Genomic DNA, 25,915 nt, shown 5'->3' with positions numbered 1-25,915 from the left:
TTTTTGCGATTACGCTCAGGTCAATCGCAGTGTACTCGCTGAAATCAAGTTCAGAGCCTTTCTTTGCACACTAATCGGCTCTTTCATTTCACTCCACTCTAGAATGACCGAGGACCCAACAAAGTGTGGTGTGGGGTTGTAGGATAAGCGAAAGCGATTTCCTGGATTCTTCAACACATCTTAAATTGATGCGTGCTGAGGCCATGCCTTGATCGCTGCTGAAGTTAAGTCCATTAGTTTTATCGCTTCTGCTACTTCGTTTAAGCTTGTAAGGCGCTACATCGATCTAGGGCCCAGGGGCAATTTAAGGATAATTGTGCGAGTATACTCCCGACCCAGTGCCATTGTGCATCTTTGAGCCGTCAGCATTAATATGGTGACCACTATCATCTGATATGACTCTGGTCTAACAATCCTTTGTATAGCAGGAAAAACGAAAAGAAGAGAATAAGCAATGTATCTTATTTCTTTTTAGCTCTGGATTTAATTTTTTAAGCCTCTGAAAGAGCTTACATTTCGCTGTCCTCTTCTAAGTTGGTACTTAATTTATCTGCTCAAATTTTGGTTCCAGCCATTTTTTATGAACCCACTCATTAAGTTTATAGAAATGCAAATTTTTGCCCCTAATTCAGACCCTAAAGTTGAAATGGTTTGCAATTGAGTCTCAGCTATATCAAACTTTAGCTATCGGAGCTCAAGCGATTTTGCTATTTTTGCTCCATTCAACATCTGGCCTCATTAGTGCACGCTAATATTTCTTGAGTATTTTAGGTTGTATGTTTTTCTGGGAGCTAGAAAATTTGAAAATTTTGTTAGATTTATTACATTTGGTTACATGGCGAGAAATCAGTTGAAATCGAGGTTGATCAAATTTGCTCAATGAAGATTTTTACATCTTTTTGTTAGAGAAAAAATTAGGCCGTTATTTGAAAAGAAGGAAAAAAAGAAAGCTTTCTAGCCTTGAGTTCGAAAATTAAGAAAAAATAGCTTTTATAGAGTCTAATCGAGATTTTGCACAAATAAAGTCTAGACTTTTATTCTAATTTTGACTATTTTTTTATTTTATTTTAATAATCTATAATAAATAGAAATTCGTTAGTTCGAATCTCGGTGAAAGCAAAATTAATAAAAACATTTTTCTAATAGCGGTCGCCCCTCGGCAGGCAATGGCAAACCTCCGAGTGTATTTCTGCCATGAAAAAGCTCCTCATAAAAATATCTGCCGTTCGGAATCGGCTTGAAACTGTAGGTCCCTCCATTAATGGAACAACATCAAGACGCACACCACAAATAGGAGGAGGAGCTCGGCCAAACACCTAACAGAAGTGTACGCGCCAATTATTTATTTTTATTTTATAATAAAAATTGCTTTACAGATAGACAAAAATGTGAGGAAAAACAAGCTAAATTTGGCAACTAAAATAATAGGAATCAAAATAAAAACATCGTTAAGCAACTAAATTTAAATTTTTTACCAAATTAGATCTAGATAAAGCGAAATACAGCAGGCTGGAATCGGATAACGAATTCTAGTCCAGGAGATCGCAAATTTAGTCTTAAAGTGTTCCCCATAAAAATGGTAAGAATTGCGAAGACTTCTTTGTGCAACGTTAAAGCTTATTCGGTCAAGTAATATAGAACTGGACAGTCGACGATGCCATTAACATCGCTGAAAATAAACGAAAGTGAAAGAACTGTCCTTCTCTTTTCTAGAGATTCTAAATTAATTAGCTTTACCTGACTCCACAATAAAACTTACGTATGTATACAATTTTATTTTAAATTCTAAAAAAGAGTTAGTAGAGAAAGATAAGAGAAAGGCCAATGTGAAATTAGCCATTGTAATGACTTGGAAAGGTTTCCCATAGTTCATCGCAAAATTACATCCAAGTCATCTCAGGACTTTAAATTAAAAAAAGTGTCATTCTCTTAACTAGTTTTGTTTAATTTAATTAATTTTTGTATTGAATACAGATTGTGCTATCTGTTTGAATATCATATCGTTACAGTTACTTAAAGACTTCGGAAAAATCTGTTTGAGTTCAGCACCCTAAAAACGCTCACAGCAATATTACTTAGTGTTATTGATTATTGGCAATCCTTGAAATTGTATCCTTGTTTTCTCGAGGTGGACTTACCGAATTTTCAACTATTTTGTATATTACTGTTTATTTATATAAAATAACTAATTTAGTAGTAAATATTTGTTTGTTCTCCCATTGTTTCACAGGTTCAAGTTGGAAGCCCTGCTTACGGAGAAGTATTGCGCGGCGATATTATCGCCAAGATACGTGATTATGATGCTCGCGATGTGAGCCATGGAGATGCTGAAACGCTTTTCCGCAACGCGGGTAATGAAATCCAAATCGTCGTCCATCGTGATAGTAAAATCGCATACACACAAGGACTTGGCGCTGAACCATACAGAGCTGGCCTTGGCCCGTCACCAGCTAACAGCAACAGCCCGGATTTGAATAGTGCCAATGTGCCACACAGGCAAGTACTCATACATTTAAAGTGATTTTTGTATAATTTTGCTTTTCTTTCCACTTTTGTGCTTATTTCCCGCAGAGGCCCTTCACCGTTTTTGCCCGGACCTGGCCAATATGAGCGTGCCTTGCAGTTGCCTGTTGATTCGTTGCCGCAAACAGTATTTCCAAAACTGAACGCCTCAGGCGGCTATGTGCCACCGCGTGAGAGTGGATGCTTCAGTCCGATGCCTACGCGGGACCACCAGCAAGATGTAACCGAAGAGCAGGCGGCCATTGTAAATCAAGTAAGTCAATAAAAACCTTAAGCGCTGAAATTGAAAATCGCTAAGTTAACAATGGCATTGTTATATTTGAACTGTCCCATGATTCAATAATAAAAGGTTGAGTACAGTTTGACAACTGATTTCGTATGATATTGAATCCGTTGATGTAATTTGGAAGAAAGGGGAAAAGAGGGACATAACTCTGTCTCTTTTCGGAAAAGGTAGAAAAAATTGAAAAAAGTCGATTTAAGCCATATAATAATTTCATGATATTTTATAAATGGCACTCAATTATTTATTCGTATTTATTTGGCTCGTGGTTTGACAAACAATTGCGATAACCAATACCATACAAAAATAAAATACACCTTATTGTAATACTTTCAACCTAATTGTTGGATCTCAACAAATTTTGCAATTTTCATTACGTTTCACAAAATCCTGGCAATCTATACCTTAAAGACTATAAGTTTCCCATATAGCAAAAAAAAAAAAACAAATACATATATAAATATTATATTTTTATTATTATTATTTATTTTTTTTTTTCTCATTCTCATTGTTAAATAATCCATATTAAATAATCCATGTACGAATTTTGGACTCCGTTTACTTGCTGTAAAATTTAATACATACGGAAAGGATTAGTTGTAGTTTAATTCCACTTCTAAACCTACACTGAAGTAATAAATAAGAAACTCCAAACCAGAGAAAACAACTTTTATTTCGTCACGTCCGCTAATCACACAATCAATTTTTTTATTTCCGTAATTTTCACAGAATTGAAAGATGCGAAAGCCAAAACAAAACAATATTAGCAAAACAATATTGCCTGAGAACTGTTTCAGCAAAAGTTTTCATTCTTTGCTTTGAGTACTTCTTCTTTAAAATTCGCTCTGAAATAAGGAGTAGCTTTCCAAGAGGACATCACAGATTTATTAATTGGTTCAAGATGGCCGACACAGGGTGAAAAATAGACAACGTACATCTCCTTTAATTATTGCTTCATGAAATATACTAACAAATAAATTAATTAATAAACACTTAGTATACGAGCAGTTAAAAAATGTGGCCTATGGAAGTCTGTTAAATTATTTAATAAAGATGTAGAAGTAGCTTTTAAGCCGCCCTATGCTCCAACTGTGAGTTAGAGGGTCTTATATATTATATTATACTTATATATTATTAAGCATATTAAAATAAATAAAGCAGTTCAAATATTATTTATTCTGTTCGCCTGAAAGTATGCCACGCATTTGCACAGCATTATTTTAAACTCCGTACAGAATGTTTAAGATGAAACAAAGTAAGATATATCACTATTTTTTAAGGTATTTAACTGAATTGTTTTAAGGTTTGCCATTTGTTTAAATATTTGTGTGAAATTTTCATTTTATTTAACAGCAATTTTTTCGCACTATTTAAGTCCATCAATTTTTCTTAACGGACGTGCATTTTCATGTATCAATGCAAACCGACTTGTTTCTTTCGGCACTAAGAATCTTCACCTCAGAACTTTTTGTTTATTTATATAATTAGTGTGCGAGTGTGAGTGAGTGTTTAGATATTACTTAATGCTAAATTATTGGTCTAATTTGGAATTATTACACACATCCTTTCTAGTTTAAGCTGGTAAAGTGGGTATTCTTATTAACAAATACATAAACTTCATAAACTTTATGAAAAATACTAATCCTTTTTGGAGCTTTCTTTGCAATGAAGGGAGCTCATTAATCCAAGAGGGAAGCTCATTAAACCAAATTACACATGTTTTTATTCAATTAAATATTTGTAATTCAATTTTTACGAATCCATACAAATGGTAAGTGCCAAGCGCACACGCCATCTGTATGTGTGCATGTAAATATCCCAGCAAATGTAAATGTACAAACATCTTTTACATAGTACCTATGCATTTAAATACACATTTACACACACATGCGCACGTATGTCATGTAGCTATTCGTTGTGTATTGCCAGCGAAGGTGAATTTAATTTAATGCCAAAGTGAAGGAATGAACTTTTATGCGCGATTTCTATTAAAAAAGTCGAGGCGAAGGGTGAATGATGGAATATTTTTTTAAGAAATACTATTTTGATCTCTCCAACATTTACAAATATACAAACAGAAAGTGAACACGAAAGTGACATGACGCACATGAAGAGCAAACCAAATGCAGGAATAGTAGCCAAGAAAAATAAAAGATTGTGCACTCGGACCGTCCGCCCGGTTGGCATTCTTTCCTGCCATTGACATCCGTAATAACGCTGGTTTTGATGATAATTAGCGTGATGATGATAATGTTCATTGACATAATTGCTCAAAGAGGGCAAATATTTTTGAGGAGATGAGGGAAGATATTTAGCTAGGAAATATGTACGTACATACATATAGTACATGCATGCATGTACAGGTGGCTCTGCGTGATTGTAATGCATTAATTCGCTCCCATGGAAATAATTCGCTCCCATGATCCGTTAATGTACAGTTTAAAGAAAATCAGTGTAGCAAATTTAGTAGTCTGACCTGTTTCATTTTTTGCAGTCAGGATTCTATATACATAAAATGGTTCTTTCATCATATACCAGTAGAAACAGAGTTGTACTCGTCTTTTGCCTCAGTACTCGCCGCGGTAGAAGATAACTCTTCTTCAGGAAATAACAAACACAGTTTCTATTTATACTGAGCCATGTGATTGTTAATATCAGGGATAGAGCACTACGACCTTAACATTTATTACGCCCCCTTCAAGGATTTTGGGGAATATCCTTAAATCCTACTTCCGACAGAAACTTTAATATGTAGCCAACTCTTTGGAATTCCATGCCGTTCGTTATTTTCATGATCAATCAGATTATTTTGCCATTCCTTTAATTTTTTATTTTGCGCAAATGGGCTTAAACTATTTTATTGCCGATCTTTAGCTCTTGGGCGATGTTACGACTGCTAACATGCCGGTCAACTTCGATTATTTCTATGATTTTATCAACATTTTCGACGACGAGACTGCCTGTGCGAAGTGGATCATTAACATTAAAAGTGCCACGTAATTAGCTGTTACAGGATCGGCACCATAAACACCAACAATTTCAGTGACTGTAACTCACAACTGAAAGGAACAAACAAAAAATAGCAAAAGAGTTTTTTTAGTGTGAAATGTCACCTTGACAACGAGCATAAATTTCTTTTTCTCCAAACTAATAAAATTTTCTTTAACTGCTGTTGGAACGTAGAGCCAGAACAAAAGTATTGAAATCATTTCGATTGCGAGCAAGTTGTTTTATAAAAATTCAGATTGTCTTCCACGGTTCCTAACACCTTGTGGATTCGACCACATAGTAGCCCGTCATATCTACTTCGCAGACATATTTGCGAAAGGTGTCGTCGATCCAGCCAACTCGTCTGTTTTTCGTAATTAGTTCGATTGGGAGTTCGTTGTTTGAACTAAACAAGTCTTGATTTGAAATTACGCAAGGCCACCAGATTTTAAAAATTTTACGCAAACAGGCATTTACGAATGTTTGCAGCCTTTGGATAAGCACGAATTCGCAGCCATATGGCGACACCGATTTCATATTGGAATTAAAAATTCGTAGCTTAATATGCCCATAAATAGAATTGGAAAGCCATATGTTGTACAACTGGAAAAACGCACTAGCTTTGTTGATATGGTTGGCGATGTTTTCAATCGTTCCGCCTGCTGGTGTTATTTTACTCCCAGGCAGCAAAATTTTGCCTTATGACTGTCTTTTCCATACACAGTAAAACGGAAGCTTCGTTTTGCATACAATTTGTGTTACATAGTCTGCTGAAACTTTGCTGTCGATCAAGAGCAATGATGAAATTGCGAACATTGTTTAGAAAAGCAAGTAAATTTCTTATTTTCTAACAATTAACATAATCCTATGTATGTAAGGCAAATTCTTCTTCTTCTTGATTGTCGCGATAACCCCTTATGCGATTTTGGCCGATTTTAACAAAGCGTTAAGGCTGATATTGATATCATCGGCATACGCTCTTATAAAAGATTGTGCCGGAGCGATTAAGTTCTGCGGTTAGCACGATTATTCCAGCATCAAGCTAGTGAATCACCCTGTCTGAAACCACGTTTAGTATTAAACGGCTCGGAGAGGTTCTTCCCAATTCTGACGGTGCTGTTGGTATTGAGCAAAGTCATTTTGAAAAGTCGTATTAGTTGTCCGGGGATATTTTCTAAGACTTTTCGAAGAGTTAGCGTATTGTGAATATTTGGTCGATTGTGGATTTTCGAGGTCTGATAATATTTAGAAGACTGAGTCCGCGGTAGTGGACTCAGATTGCGATTGAAAATTTCGGGAAGGTTATTTGCTGAAGGTAGTTTGGAGAAAGTTCAAGCTAAAATTAATTTTAAAACATCGTTTCTTATTAATGTCTTTTTGGTGAATTATATTGAATATTTCCCATGCGTCTAAAAAAAGTATAATCTTTTGCAGATGCATTGAAAAATAAGAATACGACTTCTAAATATGAAAATTGAATAAAATTATCTAACAAATGCACTTAGAAAAATATATCCTTAAATAGAAAAAAATCTCCTCTCTCTTAGTAGTCGATAACGGGTTCATACAATTTGTCAGATGATTCTCCTGGGAGCACTCCCGTAGATAAAACGAAATTTGTAGTTTGCTGCCCCTTTGTGTCACAATTACCTCTCTGGAGCAACATCAGGACGCACATCACAAATAAGAGGTGGAGCTCGGCCAAACACTTAACAGAACGTGCCAATTATTATTTTTTTATGCTACAAGTACCTACGTGCATATATATTTTCTACTAAATATATGTTGAGATCAACAATACTTTACTAAGTTTGATAATTCAAGAAGTGGCGCATAGATAAGTGGCATTAAAAAACTTTGCAAACACTAAAACCTCTCATTAGGCGCCACAAGAGTTGCTGCTTTTTCGGTATGTTTGTATGTAGATACGCATTTGAGCACGACACGTCGTATGAGTGATCCAAACACGTCGAGCAATGGCAACAGGCCGCAAAGCTGTGATTTCTTTGTTCATCGCGAGACTGCAACCTTCCGACAAAATCCACTTCTAATTTGATGTAGCTGCTGTTGCTGGTAATGACGAATCAAAATATTCAAGGACAATTTGAATGGAGGTGTAATTTTAGATCTTCAAGGTGTTTACAGCAGCGCGTTAAATGTTCATTGCTCATGATTTTGTAAATCATTTCTCTGCGTTGCTTTTGTTTTTCTTTTTTGTTTGTTTGTTTATTTACACGAATATAGGAGGGACACATGTACACATACATACATTTGCACGTATGTGTGTATTAATTTGCATTTATATTGATTGCTAATATAATATTTTAGTGTAGACACATGCATACATACATGCATACACACACACACAGATAAATATACATATGTACATTCATATACTAATGTTTATAAAATTAGTGTATTTACTTAAATGAGGCTACGAATGACTATCGAAAGCAGGTGAAGTGTAAATGAAAAACAAACTCGAATGAACCATTTGGAAATTCACGGTGAAATGAAAGCACGTAAGGCGTTGCCTTTGGCTAGGTGGGTCATTTGGTGAACGACAAAAATAAACTCCTGGTAGGCCGTACGCCCATGTAAATGTCTGTATGTATGCACCTGAACAACATTTTATCATGCCATCCTCCAATATACATACATACGCATAGTGAGTGATTATTCTAGAAATCCCGAATTCAAATCAGTAGCGTGGGCGGTGATGATTCAAAAACTATTCATATAGTTGAAAATCCGAAAATTTGCCACGCTCTAAATTAAGATCTCAAAAACTGTTGTCTGCGTTCCGAGATTTTTGTCTAAAAACTATTTATAAATCGGCATATAAACGAGTATGCGACTCAAGGATCTCAGAATTTTTCTCATGGCATTAAGTACATACGCATGTGACTGTTTGAAGATCTTAAGTTTCAAACGAAGTTCTCTCGCGTATCTCGAAGTTTTTCTTATGGGGCCTCAGAAAGAGAATTTCGTTTGTATCTCGAAAGCGTGAAATATCTATGATTTTATTTTCCAAGTTTTTGAGATTTTTCAACGCCACACAGTTGGCCATTGCTGCTTGCCGTACAGCTCTGCCTTGAGCAAATAGCAAAAAGCGCGTGGGTGATGCTAAATATGCTGTACACAAGTCCAAGTTTATTGCTTTTCGTTTATTTTCGCCAAAAACAAAATCGTAATATGGCAAATAATTTTGAAACGAAACGTTCGTGCCTAACGAAAGCTCTTTGGCGGAGCAACCCCTTGTATGCTTGTGCATAAGTTGCTACACATATGTATATATATGTATGCATGTGTGTGTAAATCCATTTAAATGAGTGTCTGCTATAGCCAATGGAATGTACGAGGCGAGGTAATTTGTGTGGCTGTGAAGAACTGCTCGATCGCGAAAGGCCACTAGCTCTCTTCTCCTTTCCGAATCGTCGCAAGACGCCCCAATATTAAAATTTCAAATATTTCTGAATTGTTTGCTGGTATTATTTTTGTTTTTATTAGTATATATGCATGTATGTATGTATCTTATACATTGGCAAATATTTGTATATACAGAAGGGGACTAAATATTTGAAAATTCAGACAGATGTGGAAAAATTGCCAATCTGTGAAAAATTAAGATTCAGTTGCTTTCGGAATATTGAAAAATTCAGATCAATTATTTAGAAGTTTAAGTAGTGAAAAAATAAAAAAATTCCAAACGATCTCTAAACTACGAGTACGAATTGACGAGCAAGTGAAAACGACATTATTTAAGAGTTTCAACGGAGAAGTTGGTCGATTTTTAATATATAATTATTTAATATTTTTCAATTCATGTATTCCTATATATGTAGACCAACCTGAACTTAATAGAACTATGATACCACATAGCTAAAGTGATTTCTACATTGAATAGTGATGATTTGTTATGTAATTGTCAAAATTATATGTTTTTTTTTTACTTTTTCAAATAAGGGCGTTGACAAATAAATTTAAAGTTGCACACATACAAAACACACAAAACCACAGAGAAAAATGGAATACGTCCAATTCAAAAACGGAACCCCACACTACTATAGGGCCCAACCGGACCTCAATGAATGCATTCAATATCAAGTAAGCCACGCCTCCAGCGAAAATTAATTTTTTTTTTCAAATATATGCCCAACAATATAAGTTAGTTACATACATACTCAGCTAATATACCGTTAGGAATATTTATCCTTAATATTTATTTACCCCAAATATATACATATGTACTACATACATACATACATAAATTGATCTAAGATATTTTGATAACGAAATTTCCGTAGCAAAATATTTCGATAACGACTGGCATCAACTGTTGTTGTTGCAACAGAGTAAAACATTCCTTCCAGACTTTGAAAATGCTGATGGTATACTATAAATCCTTGAATATAAATCCGGGACGGTAATAGTCTCGACAGTCGGGAAAAGGTGAAGGTCGAAAAAGTTAAGTATGTGACTAAATATTTTTAGAAATTATACAGAAGAACTTTTCAATAAAAGAAACTCATTCACATGTATGTATGTATGTATTTGGCGTATATCATTCATGCATTGTTAATTTTTTATGTGTTATGGAAAAGCTTTCCTGAATTTAACACACTTATTTATTTTAACAAATTTCTGCGCATTTAAAAAGAATCACTTGTAAACAATATGCACATACCTGGGTTCGAGAATATTCCTTTTGAATTTCCTCAGAAATATTTACATATGTGTGCGTATGTGTATGTATGTATGCACATTTGCTCATTCTCCATCAACACAGCACAAAAAAAAAAGAAAATGAAAAGGTCTGTACTGAGTTAAATAAAATGAAAATTTGTGATATTTCGGAAATTCAATAATTTTGCGAGTGTATCTGATCAGTAGAATAATTGTTGGCTTTTGAAATATATACCCAAATTATTTTTAGAAAGTTGAGAAAGCGCAAACAACTTTTTAGTAGATTGGCGAAAATATACGAAAATGAAAACATTGAAGTCTGTCGCACTCATCATTACTGCCGCACCTAACGCTCTCGTCATAGTTGGCCAGCAGCTAGATAACCACGCCTATACCCGTTTGTTGCAAAATAAATTTTCTCGTTGCCATTTTTACTTTTTTAATTTGCTTCAGGCATATTATGAATACATATGTACATACACATGCATCGATTTATACGAGTATATAATGAACTATGAATCTTCGAAATTTTTCGATGTTTACTTGGGAAATGAAATCAAATTTAAATTGGGTAGAAATTCTAGCAACTCCGTACAGAATTCAAAATGGAAAGTTTGAGCCGTGATTTTTAACTGGCTCACAAATATAAGTAAGTACATATCTGTGGAAAGCTGCAGATTTAAAACCCATCTTAATAACAATTGGGTTTAAATTGTAAATTTTTCCACGGGAGGTTAGGATTTATAGATCTTAGGAAGAGTTGCTAAAGTAAAAACAATTATTTTTGTTAAGCGACCACAGAAAAGAGTTTGCGTATTTCATGTAAACGTGAAAGATAGAAACTTTTTATTCAAATGCAAATGCACTTTTTATGTATCCGAGTATTTGAATATTTTTGTTCTTTTACCTGCACATACATACAGCATATGTACATATGCGTCAGCATTGATATATATACATACATATACATTAATATTATATATACATAAATTGCAGTAAACAAAATTATTCAGACGACACCTGCTTCGTCACGTCAATTTTCACTTTTTCGAATTTCGTACGCAAATTATTCGTCAAAATGATTTGCTTTGTTCAAAAGTGTCGCTCTGTGCTTTATAAGATTTAATTATGTCTAAATTCCAACAAATGCAGAGTTATCTTTTGTATATTTTTCATTGCTTCTTGGGTCGATTTTTGTTGCTCTTGACCATCTTGTGTAAGACGTTTTTTGAATCAAGTCTATTTTTGCGTTGCAATTTTTAAATACATCCATATGTATGTACATATATTTTGTAAAGTCTAAAATTAATTACATCAACAACATGTCAACGTATATTTCATGGTCACAATCTACACATGCACAGAGTAAATATGAATGTTCACACTGCCACTCCCTACTCGCCGCTCACAAATGTGTTTTTCTTTAAAAACTAGTGAACATTTTTAATTTTCAAGAACGAAGAACGACGCCAACGGCGTAAATACCACCTGAAAACGCATTGTGGGCATAGAATGTGTTCGTAGAGTTCATTTATTTGTATAAAATATACCAGTTTAGTGCCAAATTAGATTTATTAACTAGTTACTTTGTACACTCTAAAGGATTTCCGATTAATTAGTTTCACTATTATTTTAATAATGATAGTGATAGCATAAGACATTCCCCATCAATTTATGAGTAATGAAGCTGACAGTGGGATATATACCCGGATCGTTTCGGTAATGTAGAACTGACTGACATTAAAACGATTTGAAGTGGTTACATTCAATTTTTAAGGTACAGAATTTACAGATTACATTTAATTATGGTTGTTTTGTCAGGTATGCGATTCATTTATTAACACTTTTTAAAAATATTTCTATTGATTTGTATGTTGAATGATTTTACTTGTAAATATGACTTTGATAAATATGTAGATGTCGAATTTAAGCTTTATAATGCACTTGTGAAGTCTGCCCACGTTAACATTTTCCAAGGCAGGCAGTGTCGTCCAATATAGAAGCAATCAGTTGTTTGTCTCTTAGTGCGCCATTCACTTCTTCTTCGTCCCATTGCAGCACCACTTTGCACAGACGTGGTTCCTTTTTGCGTATGATGCGCAGTATGCCACGTGTTTCAACTAAGTCGACCAATCCTGCAAATTCAGCTTGGTCCAATGCGTGAATATTGCGCTTAGTACACACTCGTCTATATACCTCGTGTAGGCGTCCAATGGTTATGTCTTTGTTGCGTTCTTTACGAAGCATTAGCATCAGAGAACATAGCACAATTTTCTGTTGCAGTGGAAATGAGTCTTCTATGTCTTCTTGAAGGTTTTGTGAAACACCATATACTTTGTTTAACACCTCTGCCACTTGAGACACTTGCACTGGTTTTAGGATGACTGGATAGATAAAAAATTTAAAAATAATTGTCTTTAAATAATATTTAATAAAATCGCCAATTTACCTTCTTTAGCTTTCTGGTCATCATTGTCTCCTAAAGCCAAGCCATTCAGATTCACCTGACGCTGCCCTAATTTCATCTGTTGTTCCGCTATTTCAGCTACTCTCCTGCCAATATCCAGTGCGCGGCGTACATCACCACTCACTGCACTAACTTTAGCTGCCAAGAGCTGGAGCGTAACTGGAGGGAAGACATCAAGCACTCCCGCTTCTTCAAGTCTCGCACGAAATATTTCTACAATCTCCTGCTTAGTGTACGGTGGAAAATGCATGTGCTGTGGCTTTAGTTCGCATCGTGCATTTAGTCGCATTAGTGTGCGCTCTGTGAGATCTAGACTATTAGCTATGCCCACCAGCAGCAGTTGCGCTTTTGGTAGTGAAGGCCACTCAAAAATGGTATATAAAACTGACTGTTTAGCACTACAAAGCTGATCGATTTCATCTAATACAATGAGCAGCATACGGCGTGACGTACGCAAGTGATGCTGCATGCATGCAATATAATCACGCTCACTACGTCCGGAGGGATGAAGCTTGAGTTCAGTACACAACTTTTTGTAAACACCATTTATGCTGGCAATGGACGTGCAATTGATGTAGACGCATTTCAGTTGTTTAGACAGCTCAGGTGACCTTAAAAGCAAAGAGAGACATGCAGTTTTGCCAGTGCCTGGCTGCCCGGATACATACAAACTACCAGATCGCTTTTCCTCTAAATGTTTTTCAAAAAAGGTTCTTAAGTCTTGCAATTGCTTTTCTCGTCCTGGCAAATGTTGAGTTTCGGCACTATTTAGCACACGACGCGCATTTTGGTATTTGTTACGCGTGGGGGTTACTTGTTTCTCAACTTTTTCTTCTCCTGAACGAGTGTCTAAGTCTTCTTCATCAGTACCAGTATTAGCATCTTTGTGTTCGTCTATACTTAATCGATCTATTAATCTTGAAGGACTTATCAATTGAAAATTTTGTTTCCAACGTGCTTGCTTCGGTGGTGATACATCTGGTCCGCCTTGCAGTTCTTCACATGCATCATCATTTTGGACATTATTTTGACTATTTGCTTCACCGCTGCGTTTTTTAGTCAATCCAAGTTTGCTGCTGGATGAACCTGAACGTGTTACCTTGCCACGCCGTGGTGTATTATGATCTTGAGCATCTTGAGTTGTTACTGCAATCTGATTACTTTTCATTTGACCTCTAGTTTTAGCTTTACTCATAACGTTGCTGTTTTTCGAATTTTCTTTATCTATTTCTGCAAACGTAGGTGAATTTCTACATGTATCTTCTTCCTCCTCGTCGTCGCTTGCAGCAAAATGCTTTGTTTGGCATAGACGCCAAAGTTCCGGACGTAATGAAGGCTTTTCAGAAGTGTCAACAGGATGAGCACGCGTTGATTTGTCAACACTATTCAGACGAGTTGAACGACGAACTGTGGTCATAGTTTTTAAAATAATATAACAAAACAATTTTTATTAAAATACACAGAACTTGTAAATTTTCTCTTATTGAACAACACACTTTAACATGCTAACTGATAGGATGGCGCCAAACTCAGTGACAGCTGTCATCTTATACCAGATGTTAAAAAGGTTGTCATTTAATTCAGCACAGGGTGAATCAAATTTTATGACTGCAAGTATTTTATACCCTATAGACTGTAACTAGAAATATCCGAGAGCTTTATCTGCTATATCATGTATTTTGTAATTCTCATTCACTTCTAGTATTGCTTTTTCTATACTGAACTATTTGATGCTAACAGCTGCATTGGAAGGCCAAGATTACGTAAGCCGCTATAAATACGAAATGAAAACCGTATGCACATAAAAATAAAATAACATCAATTGAGAGCCCAAACGGGGGAGCAAATAGTGAGAAACAAAATATTTCTTATAGACAGATAAATATGGCTCAAATCTTAAGTTTTCGACTGATACATATGTATAGTATAAAAAAACCTAAAGGTTCCACATACATACATAGTTGTGAATGTATGTATATACGTATATATGTGTGTGAGTGTATTGTTCTAGAACGATGTTTATAGTTATATTTTAAATATATAAATGCTAACAATGTATGAATATGTGAATATACATACATATTTTTTGTATACTTTTACTGTAATAGTATTATAGTTTTGCAGGCGTGTACGTATGTACGTCTGTAGTCGTGTTTTTGTATATTTTCTTTGCGCTCTAGACATTTTTCCACAATATCTATGTATGTATATAATTGAACCCAGTGATTGTAAAATATTGCTTCTTTCGTCGTTTATTTTAATTTTAAATGCCATAAAAAAGCTCCCAAACATTTAAGCAAGACATTTTATTATTTTGTTTTTATTTAAAAAAAAAATTGAAATACGTATGCTCCGAAATTTTAAAATTGATTACATTTTAAGACTTACGCTGAAATTTTTCTGAAAAATATAATATTTACATATCTCAAAGAATTGAGTTTTTATAAATAAAATTAGTTTTTAAAAATACTTTTGCCACCAAATAAACAAAGGTAATAGAAGAGTTTGAGCTTAAAAAGTCTGCATAAAAATGCTTAAAAATGTTTTTAATTAGATTTTTTCAGAAGATAGGTTTAACTCAACCGAATTCTCTTGTGGATTTTGTGGTATCACAAGCGCAATTTATGAAAACTGGCGTTTATTTTTTTAAGCCTTGCACACAGTTGTGCTCGTCACTATAAATGCATACACACATACATGCACAATTTTAATTTTTCAAATATATTTGTACATACATATGTTTCATACTTAATTTAATATTTTTAGCATTCTTTTATGTTTACGATGAGCATCGTACTGGTCTCTGTTAGACGCAAAGCATTATTATACCGAAGGCATAATAAATACATAACCTTCAAACCCCACCGTGAAATATGTCGTATTCAATTCTGATCTGACATCTTATGTGAAGTCTTTCTCAATAATTCGTATCAGCTTCTCGCAGGTGGGCGCTCGTAGTTCTTATCAATGCATTCCAATTTTTGGAAAAAACCTGTTTGAAAAAGTGTTAAAAACAACCGAAATATTTCACTTTAAAAAACGTTATACCAAAAATTTCAACACTGAATAAATAAAAATAATATAAAATAAAATTCTTAAAAATAAAAAAAATTTTTCAGTTTAGTTTTAATTGTACTCAAGCGTACAAATAAACCAATTTTTAGAAGAATTGACGTTAAAGTTAGTTAATCTCCTATCTGACAATTTGTAACAATTTTTTCTATTCGCGCCTTATGTGGACGACGTCTTTATTAGCTTTCGTCTAACTTGTTTATTATATATTAATAATATATATTATACTATACTTGTACAAATACAATTTTCAGTGCTAACTTTATATGTACATACATACATACATATAGTTGAATATCAAAATATCCGAACATTAGCGCTTTACTATTACATGGTAGAAAAATAGATTTAAATACATATAAATATACAGGTATGGTATACCTACATGTATAAATATAAGTACATACATATCTGCTAAGGGGTTATTTATTTACTTAAAATATACTAAGTATATACGTACATATTTTCATGTGTACTAAACATTGCTAATAAGTTAACAAAAGCTCAATTCCTTAGGTCAATTCCTTAGCGTAGTTGTTTATTATTTGCTTGCTTATTTTATAAAAAAACGTCTTGTTTTTCAACGCAGCCCTACCGAACAACTCCACTGGTGCTTCCTGGTGCCAAAGTTAAGAAGGATGCCCCAACCACAGAATCTTACTTGAGGTACCACCCAAATCCGGCTGTTCGCGCTAACCGCGGCCACGATTATCATGACAGTGTGATGAAGCAACGCGTCGCCGACACCATGTTGCACAAGGTCGTTGGCCAGGATGCCGACACTGGCAGGGTAAGTACAACTATTTTTATTTGAGATTATTCCATATGACTTGCTAAAATGTCTGTGCATATGTATGTGCTCCGATAAAAACAAAAGCGGTCATACTCATTTAATTTTTTCGCGTTTCATATTCTTTGTTTTTTCTTTCTTTGGCGTGCAAAATTTGCTAAATAACTGTTTGATACAACAAATATTTAAATTTTCACTTTTGTTGCGTAACTACGACGAGGTTTTTTATACTCATTTTTTATTTGAAAAGATAAAAAGGGTAATTTTTTCAGTTATATGGAACTTTTCATAAAAATTCACGTTCATCCACTTCGCTATGAGGCTGAATGGTTATTTGACTACGCAAAAGCTCAGCAATCTAATAGTAATTATAAAGGCAAAAAGGCTATGACTTATGAAATAAATGAAAAACAAATGAAAAATTGAGAAATTGTATTTGAAAAACAAAACGTTCTATACCTCTAAGAAAACACCCGTTACGAGGATGCCAGTGAATGGCAAACAAAATTTATATGAAGCAATTCAGTATTCTTATAAACGGCACATACATACATATGTACAGATGGTATACAAATATGTATATACGGGTGCTTATTAACATACATACATATATCCACTTTACAGGTATTCCACAAACAATTCAACTCACCCATTGGCCTGTATTCAGAGAACAACATCGAGAACACCATCAGACAAACAGTTCCGTAAGTGTCAAATATTTCTCACTTCTTCACTCGAATTACTATTTTTCTGTATACAAAAGAATGTTGCTATTCATTTGAGATTTTAGCTTAGTTGAACAAAAACACATATTTATTGTGACACATAATGCTTAATTAATAAAAAACAAGCTGCAAAAAAATATTAATAAAGAATTATAACCAATTTAATCGGACCCCAATTGAAGTGCGTAGGCCAATATATTTATTAAATGTGCTAGCGATCTACTTAAATACTATACTTTTATTTTTGGTTTTGCAGTTGCAATGATTTTAGCAACCGAGTTAGAAGAACTACCCAGCTTATGCTTTTATGATAGCCAAGTAGTATTTAATTGTCCTGCAGACGTATTTTGAAATTAAAAAGGTTTTCATAACAGTGCAATATCAGAATTCTCATGTTGGGATGAGAAATTATGGTTTTGAACGCCACTAACCGCTAATTTTTCTGCTGGCTGCCTTAAAAAAGTTGTGTAGCTTAAAAAAATTCATTTTTCGGAAATTGTTTTTATTTTGTTTTGCAAAACAATCATTCGAAAATGTTTTTGTGACACTGACAAGAGGCCGAATGTATGCGATTCGCTTATCGCTTGAAGCTTTGGTTCATTTTGCTTAGTTTCTCTTGCGGCGCAAAAGTAGTCCAATCGACTGTTAAATAAATAACTAAAACGAAATAATTTTTCATAAGCAAACAAAAAAGGTTCAATGCATAAATAACATTTATGTGAAACTTAAATTTACTTCCTATGAAATTGAAAAAAAAAAAAATAATATTGGGCCTTTGCTGGGGGCCAGCATTTGCGATTTAAAATAATAACATCTCCCGATAGGGGATTACTTTTGCACCACTTTACATAAAAATTTGTATGTGTGTTTCCATGTATGTAAAGCGGAATGTATTAGAAATTTAACGAACAAATTAATCAAAGCCACGAACTATGCTGAAAATAGGATTTTATGTAGATTAGCATTCCACAGCTGTCATTTGTGTATTTATGTGTAGTTCCGCAACTGTCTCTGGTTTTATGTTTACGATTATTGTAGATGTATGTACAGGATGGTGCAATATTCGCACACACACATATGTATATATGTAAATATTTACACAACCACACATATTACTAAAGTATTTTTGTTATGGTGTCTGGCGAAAACTTAATTTACGTCACAATTTTAAATATTATTCTAGAAAATATTCTTATGTATATATATATATATATATATATGTATGTATAAATGTATGATTTATCCATTTCATGAATTTTGTATAAAAAATATTGTTGTTGTTGTAGTGCCAAAACCGAAAGTCCGCGCATAAGGAGTAGTCCTTTGCATCGCCCAATGCCGACAAAACTTGACCGGTAAAAGTAAATTGCAAATCAACCAGACAGTCAATCAATCGATCAAACAATCAACCAATCAATCAAGTTATCATAAAAGTCACACCATTATCTAGTCCTAACTGGTCATTACCATAAAATCACTTTTGGTAATTCATTGGTTGATTCAAAAATCTTCATTAGCTATTTTCGATCCGTTTGTAAGACCACACAGAACAATCGAGCGCTTTGAGTGCTACACTAGTTTTGTTCCGCTCTATGAGTTTTGTTGTCATCCCTTTGACATTTAATAGCATTAGCATTAAAACAAACCGTCGGCTTCAATTAACTGTAGTTAAGAGTGGTCAAACTTTTTTCATTGCGTGAATTATGTTTTTGGTATTCCCATTATTTTCTTTTGTTATGAGTTGCACTTGTGTAAGTACTCTTATGAATTTTGATGTTTGTAGTTATTCCATGAATTTTGAAAACAATTTGGACCTTGCAAGCATGCTCAGGAGTTACCACATCCATGTAACTGTAAATATATAAATTAATTTTGGAAAATTTTTGACAGTTGGGTGTTACAATTGCTGAACAACGAAAGAGATTTGCCCGTCCAACTTTTAGTAGCAGAAAGGCTTCAACGATCTTATTTAAAAAACACTTCAACGTTGATATTTCACCAAAAATTTCTGGGAATATCACGAATAAAATAAATATTTTGGAAAATATCAAACCCTAATGAAGTAGTACAGCTCCACCACGCTTAGCTCCCACGCAGCAGAAATTTCGGGAGAGTTAAAAAATGTATTATTTCTTAAAAGCAGTTATTTCAAGTTGAGTTTCACCTAAATTAAGGCCCTTTTGATATACATGTCTTTTGTCATGTCCGGAAGGTTTCAATACCTCCTTTAAATCGATTTACGGCGACGTACACTAAAGAAGAGTAGCCCTCTGACTCAATCAGTGATGTTTCGAGAACGACTTGCGTTGTGAAAGTTATGGGTCGTTAGTTATCAACATTTCGACGATGTGCTGAATTAACAGAACTGATTGATTTTTTAAATTTTAAAACGACTGGCGACTCCGGTCCTCGCTTCTGTAGTTGAAATCTGTAGTTCCATTGACCAGATTGAAGTGATGGAACCTGCAGAGATAGCAGGGGCGACTTCGAATCAGGCAAATTTTTCGAATTTTCAAATTCGACCCAACACATCAATAGCATGTCTTTAAGACTTTACTTTATTTTCCCTTGTTCCAAAAACCTTGTAAATGTTTACATATGTACATTTCTGTTCGATTGTATGAAATTTATGTCATGTAATGTTTTAATTATGTAGTAAAAATTATATAGAAATTGTGTTTGGTTTTACCAATTTTAGGTTAGGGACGAAAGGTCTTTTGCCCTTTACATCTTCTAGATTGAAACTAAAATTTATAGAGTGATTATTTGTGTAGAATGAATGAAAGAATACTTTTTATGGCAGAAAATAACTGATTATCAATTACAATCAGTTAATAATTCACTAATTTAGTAACTTCTAAAATAACAGAAAAAGAGACACCGGATAGTAAGTAAAAATTACTGAAGGCATTTCTATTGAGCATTTTTAGGACAAATAGTGTTTAATTTTGCATAAAAGACGTATTAATACATATTTTGAAAAAGGACAAAGCTGTACAATTAATATTAGAATTTTCATCGATCTATCTTTCCTGGAACATAAACGAAAAATTCTGGAGCAACAAAAACTCAGAGAACTGAGAGAGCAGGCAGAACGACAGCAGCAACGCCAGCAACAACTGTAATTGCATACTCAAAAAACCGAACAGTTCTGAAAGCAGTCAAAAACTTCCGTGTAAGGAAGTCGAAAGCATACGAATATCAACACAAATGAGGAAAGAGAATATAATTTTCATAACGATAATAAAAAAAATTGGAATCAACGGAGAACTTCGACTTTTTACAGAAAAAAACAAAACCAGAAAATGATTCAATATTAATAGACTCTAAAACGAAGGCTTTTATGCTAACTAAAAGTTTATTACAACTGAAAATTGAGCTTTAATCTTTGACCTCTGAAAGCGGTTAATTGGAGTTGAATTGACGTGTTGTCATTACACTCAACTGAAAATTTTCAATTGGTCTGTGATATAGCAAAATTTATCGAAATATTTATTAGTTCGTAATCATTTTTTTAGAACAGTCCCAAGAAATAACATTCAAAATCATATATTCGTAGTATGAACTATATGTGAACATTGGCATTTCCCGAAATTGAATTATCATATTGAATCGCCATCTTCTCCTTGCGCCCACCAACCCAATACCATATCTAATCCGTTATTATTCCCCAGTATTAATATTCGAAAGCTTTCCCACTGGATAACTGCTTTATGGAGCAGAGAGCAAAGCTTAAGCACTTACTGACTTAACTTAAGACTTAGAAAAAGATATACAAGTAATTTAATAACAATATTAATGAATAATGATGAAAAATTATGGCATTTTGGCCAAGTTAATAGTAATGTTCTTAGTATTGGTTTACTAACCGATTCTTTTGTATCGTTTCGAACGAGATATAATTTAGTATTTAAGAGTTGCTGCTGCACAAATATTTCACCTTTAAGCTCGCTCACATCGCTGGCATTGCATACTGTCACTTACGTACATTTGTACATACTTAATTGAGTTCGAAATCACTTATATTCATACACATACATATGCACATTAAATAATAATACTCGTATGCATACAAGTAAACATGAATAATACGTATGTTTTCAATGCATAAACACATTTACATACATACACATGTTAACAATCACCATTTTTAAACACAATATACATATGTAAAAAGAATTATTAATCTGTTTGCAAAATTATAATGACTATTAATTCTAACGTATTGTGCACATCCTGTTTTTTCTTTCTCTCTCTCTCACAAACACATACACAAATTCTCTGCGCAACTGCAATGTCAAACAATTAAATCAATCAATCAAACATTTACATATACGAAATCCAAATCGAATATTATAAATCCAAATTCGAATTGAATTCGTATTGATTGGGACTGAACTTAAACCCACACAAATAATAATTATTATAACAAAACATAAATGAAACCCAAAACTGTTAAAAACAAAAATATCGAAATATCAAATATGACAATTTCGAAACCCTCGGCGAATCATGACAATTAAAATCGCTTCCAATCGTGAAAATTCGATCAACCGTGCCACCGGGCGCCGCCATATCACTATGCCACTATACCACCGTACCAACATATGTACCCTTGTACCGTCAATTCATCGACATCGATACTGTGGCGTGGTGTTTTTGCAATCGAAATTAAATTGATCGTGTGTATATATATATTTACACATGCGTATTAATTACATACTTACCACAATGTAATGAATGACGACAATTGCCAAATGGCAACAATGACAACAAAAAACTACTACTAAATACAATTTGTATTCAATCACATCACCAATGAACAGTTATAAGAAGACTCTTCATTTTGACCCATCGAAGAGCGAGACTTATAAAGCCATACAGGAGCAGGGTTATGGCAATGGTTATGCCCCACAGGAAGTGACAGTGCCGGTTCAGCCAAAGGTCTACCAACCAAACCGATTGGCTCCAGGAAAGGTAAGGTCGAAATGACTTGCTGCTTGCGATCACCGATCACCGATCACCGATCACTGACCATCGAACATTGATACACCGTCATCATACGCACTTTAGCATGATCTTGGCCGTCAAAAATCAAAAGTCTAAATTCAGCAAAAAAAAAAATCGTACTCCTTTGTGCATCTCCTTCTCGTTCCACAAAATTATTTCATGTTGGCGGAGCGGGCTGGTTATACATACTCTTATTAGGAAAAATGTGTTCATATCATAAAATCGCACTTATTTTTATTTTCACTATTTTATATTAGTACATACATATGTACATATATACATAGCTCACGTATGTATGTACGTTGTCAGTACAACATTCATATGATATATTTATATCTACATTTAATTGAATAAGTTCCTCCAATTTCACGCTACCATAGTCCGTCACATAGATATTTCCGCTGCATGTGCCGTTGTGTAACTTAGTTTTGAACGCTCTCTTGCTCGCAGGCTCAAATCGCTGCATCGCATCATTAGTCTCAGCCTCTAATCCTCTCTGTATCTCTTTCTCTCTCTGAATTTATATTCAGTTGTAATTTTTTTAACTATTTATTATTTTGTAAAATTCTATGGGTTTATTGCTCAGTGTGTTTGTGTATATGGATTCGAAATTTTTTATGTGAGAAATCCACCAAAAATTTTAAAATAATTTTTATAACTATAATTTTAAATTCATAACTCATTAAAAAGTAGTGAGTACGGCTGCCAAATAAATAATTTATCCATGCGGATTAGTTCTCATCTGTGCACACTGTACATACCATCAACAACTTTTCGATTTTTAATTAATGTTGTTACATTTTGGTTTTGGTCAAATTAAAAACCTTTCACTTTAACCAGTAACATTTATAAATAACAAACAGTAAGTTTATATGTAGCCATTGCCTTAAAAATCATTGTATATTTACTCATCTTTCTCACATATCTTCATGATATTCATTTGAAATAAGACATAGTTTTAGTATGTGTGTGTGTGCGCCACATTTGTACAGGTTTTATTAAAATCAATTTCTTTAATGGACTTTCAGAAACCCCTCAGCTCAACGCCCGTTTCCCACACGACGTACAATGTAAGTATGGAGAATTCTCTAGATCACGCCTGTATTTGTATGTGTAACATCCCTGGAGTAGAAATTGGAACAGACTCATTACTGCGATTTCATTTAAATATTCAAATATTAACACAAAAACTATTAATTAAGCTTTAACTCTCAAGTAGGCGATTTTTTTAACTGAGGACTACAGAGATGAAGATGTTAATACAAATTTAGTTTGCATCGAGGGCACCGTAGCCCAATGGGTTGGTGCGTGACTACCACTCTAAGGTGTTAGGTTCGTATCTCCGTGCATGAAATAGCAAAATTAATGAATCGCTTTCTAATAGCGATCGCCCCTCAACAGGCAATGACAAACCTCCAAGTTTATTTTTGCCGTGAAAAAGCTCCTCATAAAAATCATTTGCCATTTGGAGTCGGTTTAAAACTGTAGCTCCCTCCATTTGTGGAACAACATCAAGATGCACGCCACAAATACGAGGAGGAGTTCGGTTGTAGCTCGATGCAAGATAATGTATTTTTAAGTAAAGATTGTGGGTTATGGTAACTCTGTTAATTGTTCCATAAACGTCAATGAGATGGAGGACATGAGTGATGGAGTAACCTTTTATGCCATGCACCTTGAGAGTAGAAAGGTTTGTCGTTATCTACCGAATAAATTCTTTATCCACATGAAAACATAGGCATGGCATTGCCATGTCACTCGATTCGACGATACGAATAAAGTACGCAAAAGTTGTTTTTCGCATCGCCCATAGACGTGACATTTTTCATTTGTGCTCTAATCAGCGGTATGTTTAATAATGTTGGTGTGACTTATGTATACGTTGTAACAAGGTTATGGCTCACCGAGAGTATCGGATCCATGGGAGATGCTACGCTCTCTTGCATAAATTCATCCCCATAGAATTTACTATACTATATACATACTTCTAAAAAATAAATAAATAATTGGCGTGTACACTTCTGTTAGGCGTTTGGCCAAGATTCTCCTCCTATTTGTAGCGTACGCCCTGATGTTGCTCCCCTAAAGTACATATATGTATACATCTACCTATTAATATTTTCGCATACATTTTCAGTGTGACTGTGTGACTTATGCTTTCAAAAATATGATTTCACTAACCTTTTTTTAACCTGTCATTATACTGCAAGTAGTTCAGAATAGGTCTACAAGTATTCTTATTAGGGTATACCGGTTTTAACCCTCCTCTTGCTAGCACTAGCATGAACTACTTCAAAATAAATGGGCTAGTTCCGAGCTATACCTGAGGCTGATACATTTATTGCAGGGATGATATAACATACATTTTTTAATGTATTTGCTTTATATTATATTTGTTTACGACCGAATTTATATGTGATCTCTAATATATTTATTTGTTTGTTTTTATTTCTGCATATTCAGGTGGTAAATACGCAAGATGACACCATCCGTCAGAGCTCATCTTTCAATCGCTTGATGTACAGTGTGTTGGGTGCGTCGGAATATTAATTTCTAATATCAGTTGTTTCTAAGTGCATGAGAGCCCATCGATGTATCAAAAACTAAAACACCATAATCAAACAATACAGAAGAATTTGAATAGCGGTAGCTTTAAAGAAAAACACAAATATTAAAAATACTGAGGAAGTTTTCTTAATGGAAATTGCAGTACACCCAAGCAAATAAAAAAATATGCATATATTTAATATTATAACATATAATCATTCAAAAATAAATTATCTAACATTAACAAATTCGAAAGGAACCTATTTTTCCTGTCGATTTCAATAAAAATCAGTTTTCTAGTATAAAAAATACAAACCGAACAAATTAATAAATTAATAATAAAAAGTGTATTAAACGATTCAAAATTATTTGAAATAAAATGGCAAACCCAAAATCAGTGACCCGCTTAATAATGTTCAATATTAAGAAAAAACAACACTAACTTTAATTTAAATTGTATTTTTTAATAACTTAAGGAAGGTAAATTTCAGAAAAATGAGTGTTTCTAGTCAAAGGAAATGGAGAACTCATGTGGTTGAGTCTATTCGGTAATAAGTTTTATTTTCCTTGACTCCAGCGTGATTTTTCAATTTCCCAGCGGTTCACAAGAAGTAAACTTAACCTTAAATTTAAATAAAATCATTTATAAATTATAAAGCTAATGAAATAAAATTGTATCATTGGACAGGAGAATTCCAAAATGTTGTGTCCTTAAACAAAACAGAAAAAAAAAATTACAAGGGCTCAAATCATGATAAGCCGATAAAGGTATGGGGGGAGGGGCTTCAATAAGCTGAGGCTCGCTTACTTTACACTGGAACAAA

The 25,915-nt window shown here is 34.0% G+C and overlaps 2 protein-coding genes across 9 annotated transcripts in view; one reads left to right on the top strand and one right to left on the bottom strand.

The window, feature by feature from the left end:
• LOC129242831 (PDZ and LIM domain protein 3) overlaps positions 1 to 25,784 on the top strand; it is a 45,190-nt gene extending 19,406 nt beyond the window's left edge. For 2 of the 8 annotated variants that reach the window (XM_054879690.1, XM_054879692.1), the window contains exons 2-9: positions 2,231 to 2,496; positions 2,572 to 2,776; positions 16,609 to 16,809; positions 17,434 to 17,513; positions 18,821 to 18,889; positions 22,361 to 22,511; positions 23,573 to 23,614; positions 25,008 to 25,784. In XM_054879690.1, the coding sequence (XP_054735665.1) occupies positions 2,231 to 2,496; positions 2,572 to 2,776; positions 16,609 to 16,809; positions 17,434 to 17,513; positions 18,821 to 18,889; positions 22,361 to 22,511; positions 23,573 to 23,614; positions 25,008 to 25,094 (1,101 nt within the window). In that variant the 3' untranslated portion in view covers positions 25,095 to 25,784. The other 6 variants (XM_054879691.1, XM_054879693.1, XM_054879695.1 and 3 more) reach the window with 5 other exon arrangements.
• On the bottom strand, positions 11,989 to 14,484 carry LOC129242830 (cell division control protein 6 homolog). Its single transcript, XM_054879689.1, has 2 exons — positions 12,930 to 14,484; positions 11,989 to 12,864 (listed from the first exon to the last, which is right to left on the bottom strand). Exons 1-2 carry the CDS (start codon positions 14,362 to 14,364, stop codon positions 12,443 to 12,445), a joined length of 1,857 nt encoding a protein of 618 aa, XP_054735664.1. The 5' UTR covers positions 14,365 to 14,484; the 3' UTR covers positions 11,989 to 12,442.
• Positions 25,785 to 25,915: the final 131 nt, after the last annotated feature.

This window comes from Anastrepha obliqua, chromosome 3 (genome assembly GCF_027943255.1).
Source record: "Anastrepha obliqua isolate idAnaObli1 chromosome 3, idAnaObli1_1.0, whole genome shotgun sequence".
NCBI classification, from domain to species: Eukaryota; Metazoa; Arthropoda; class Insecta; order Diptera; family Tephritidae; genus Anastrepha; species Anastrepha obliqua.
This window is presented reverse-complemented; position numbering and strand designations above follow the sequence as displayed.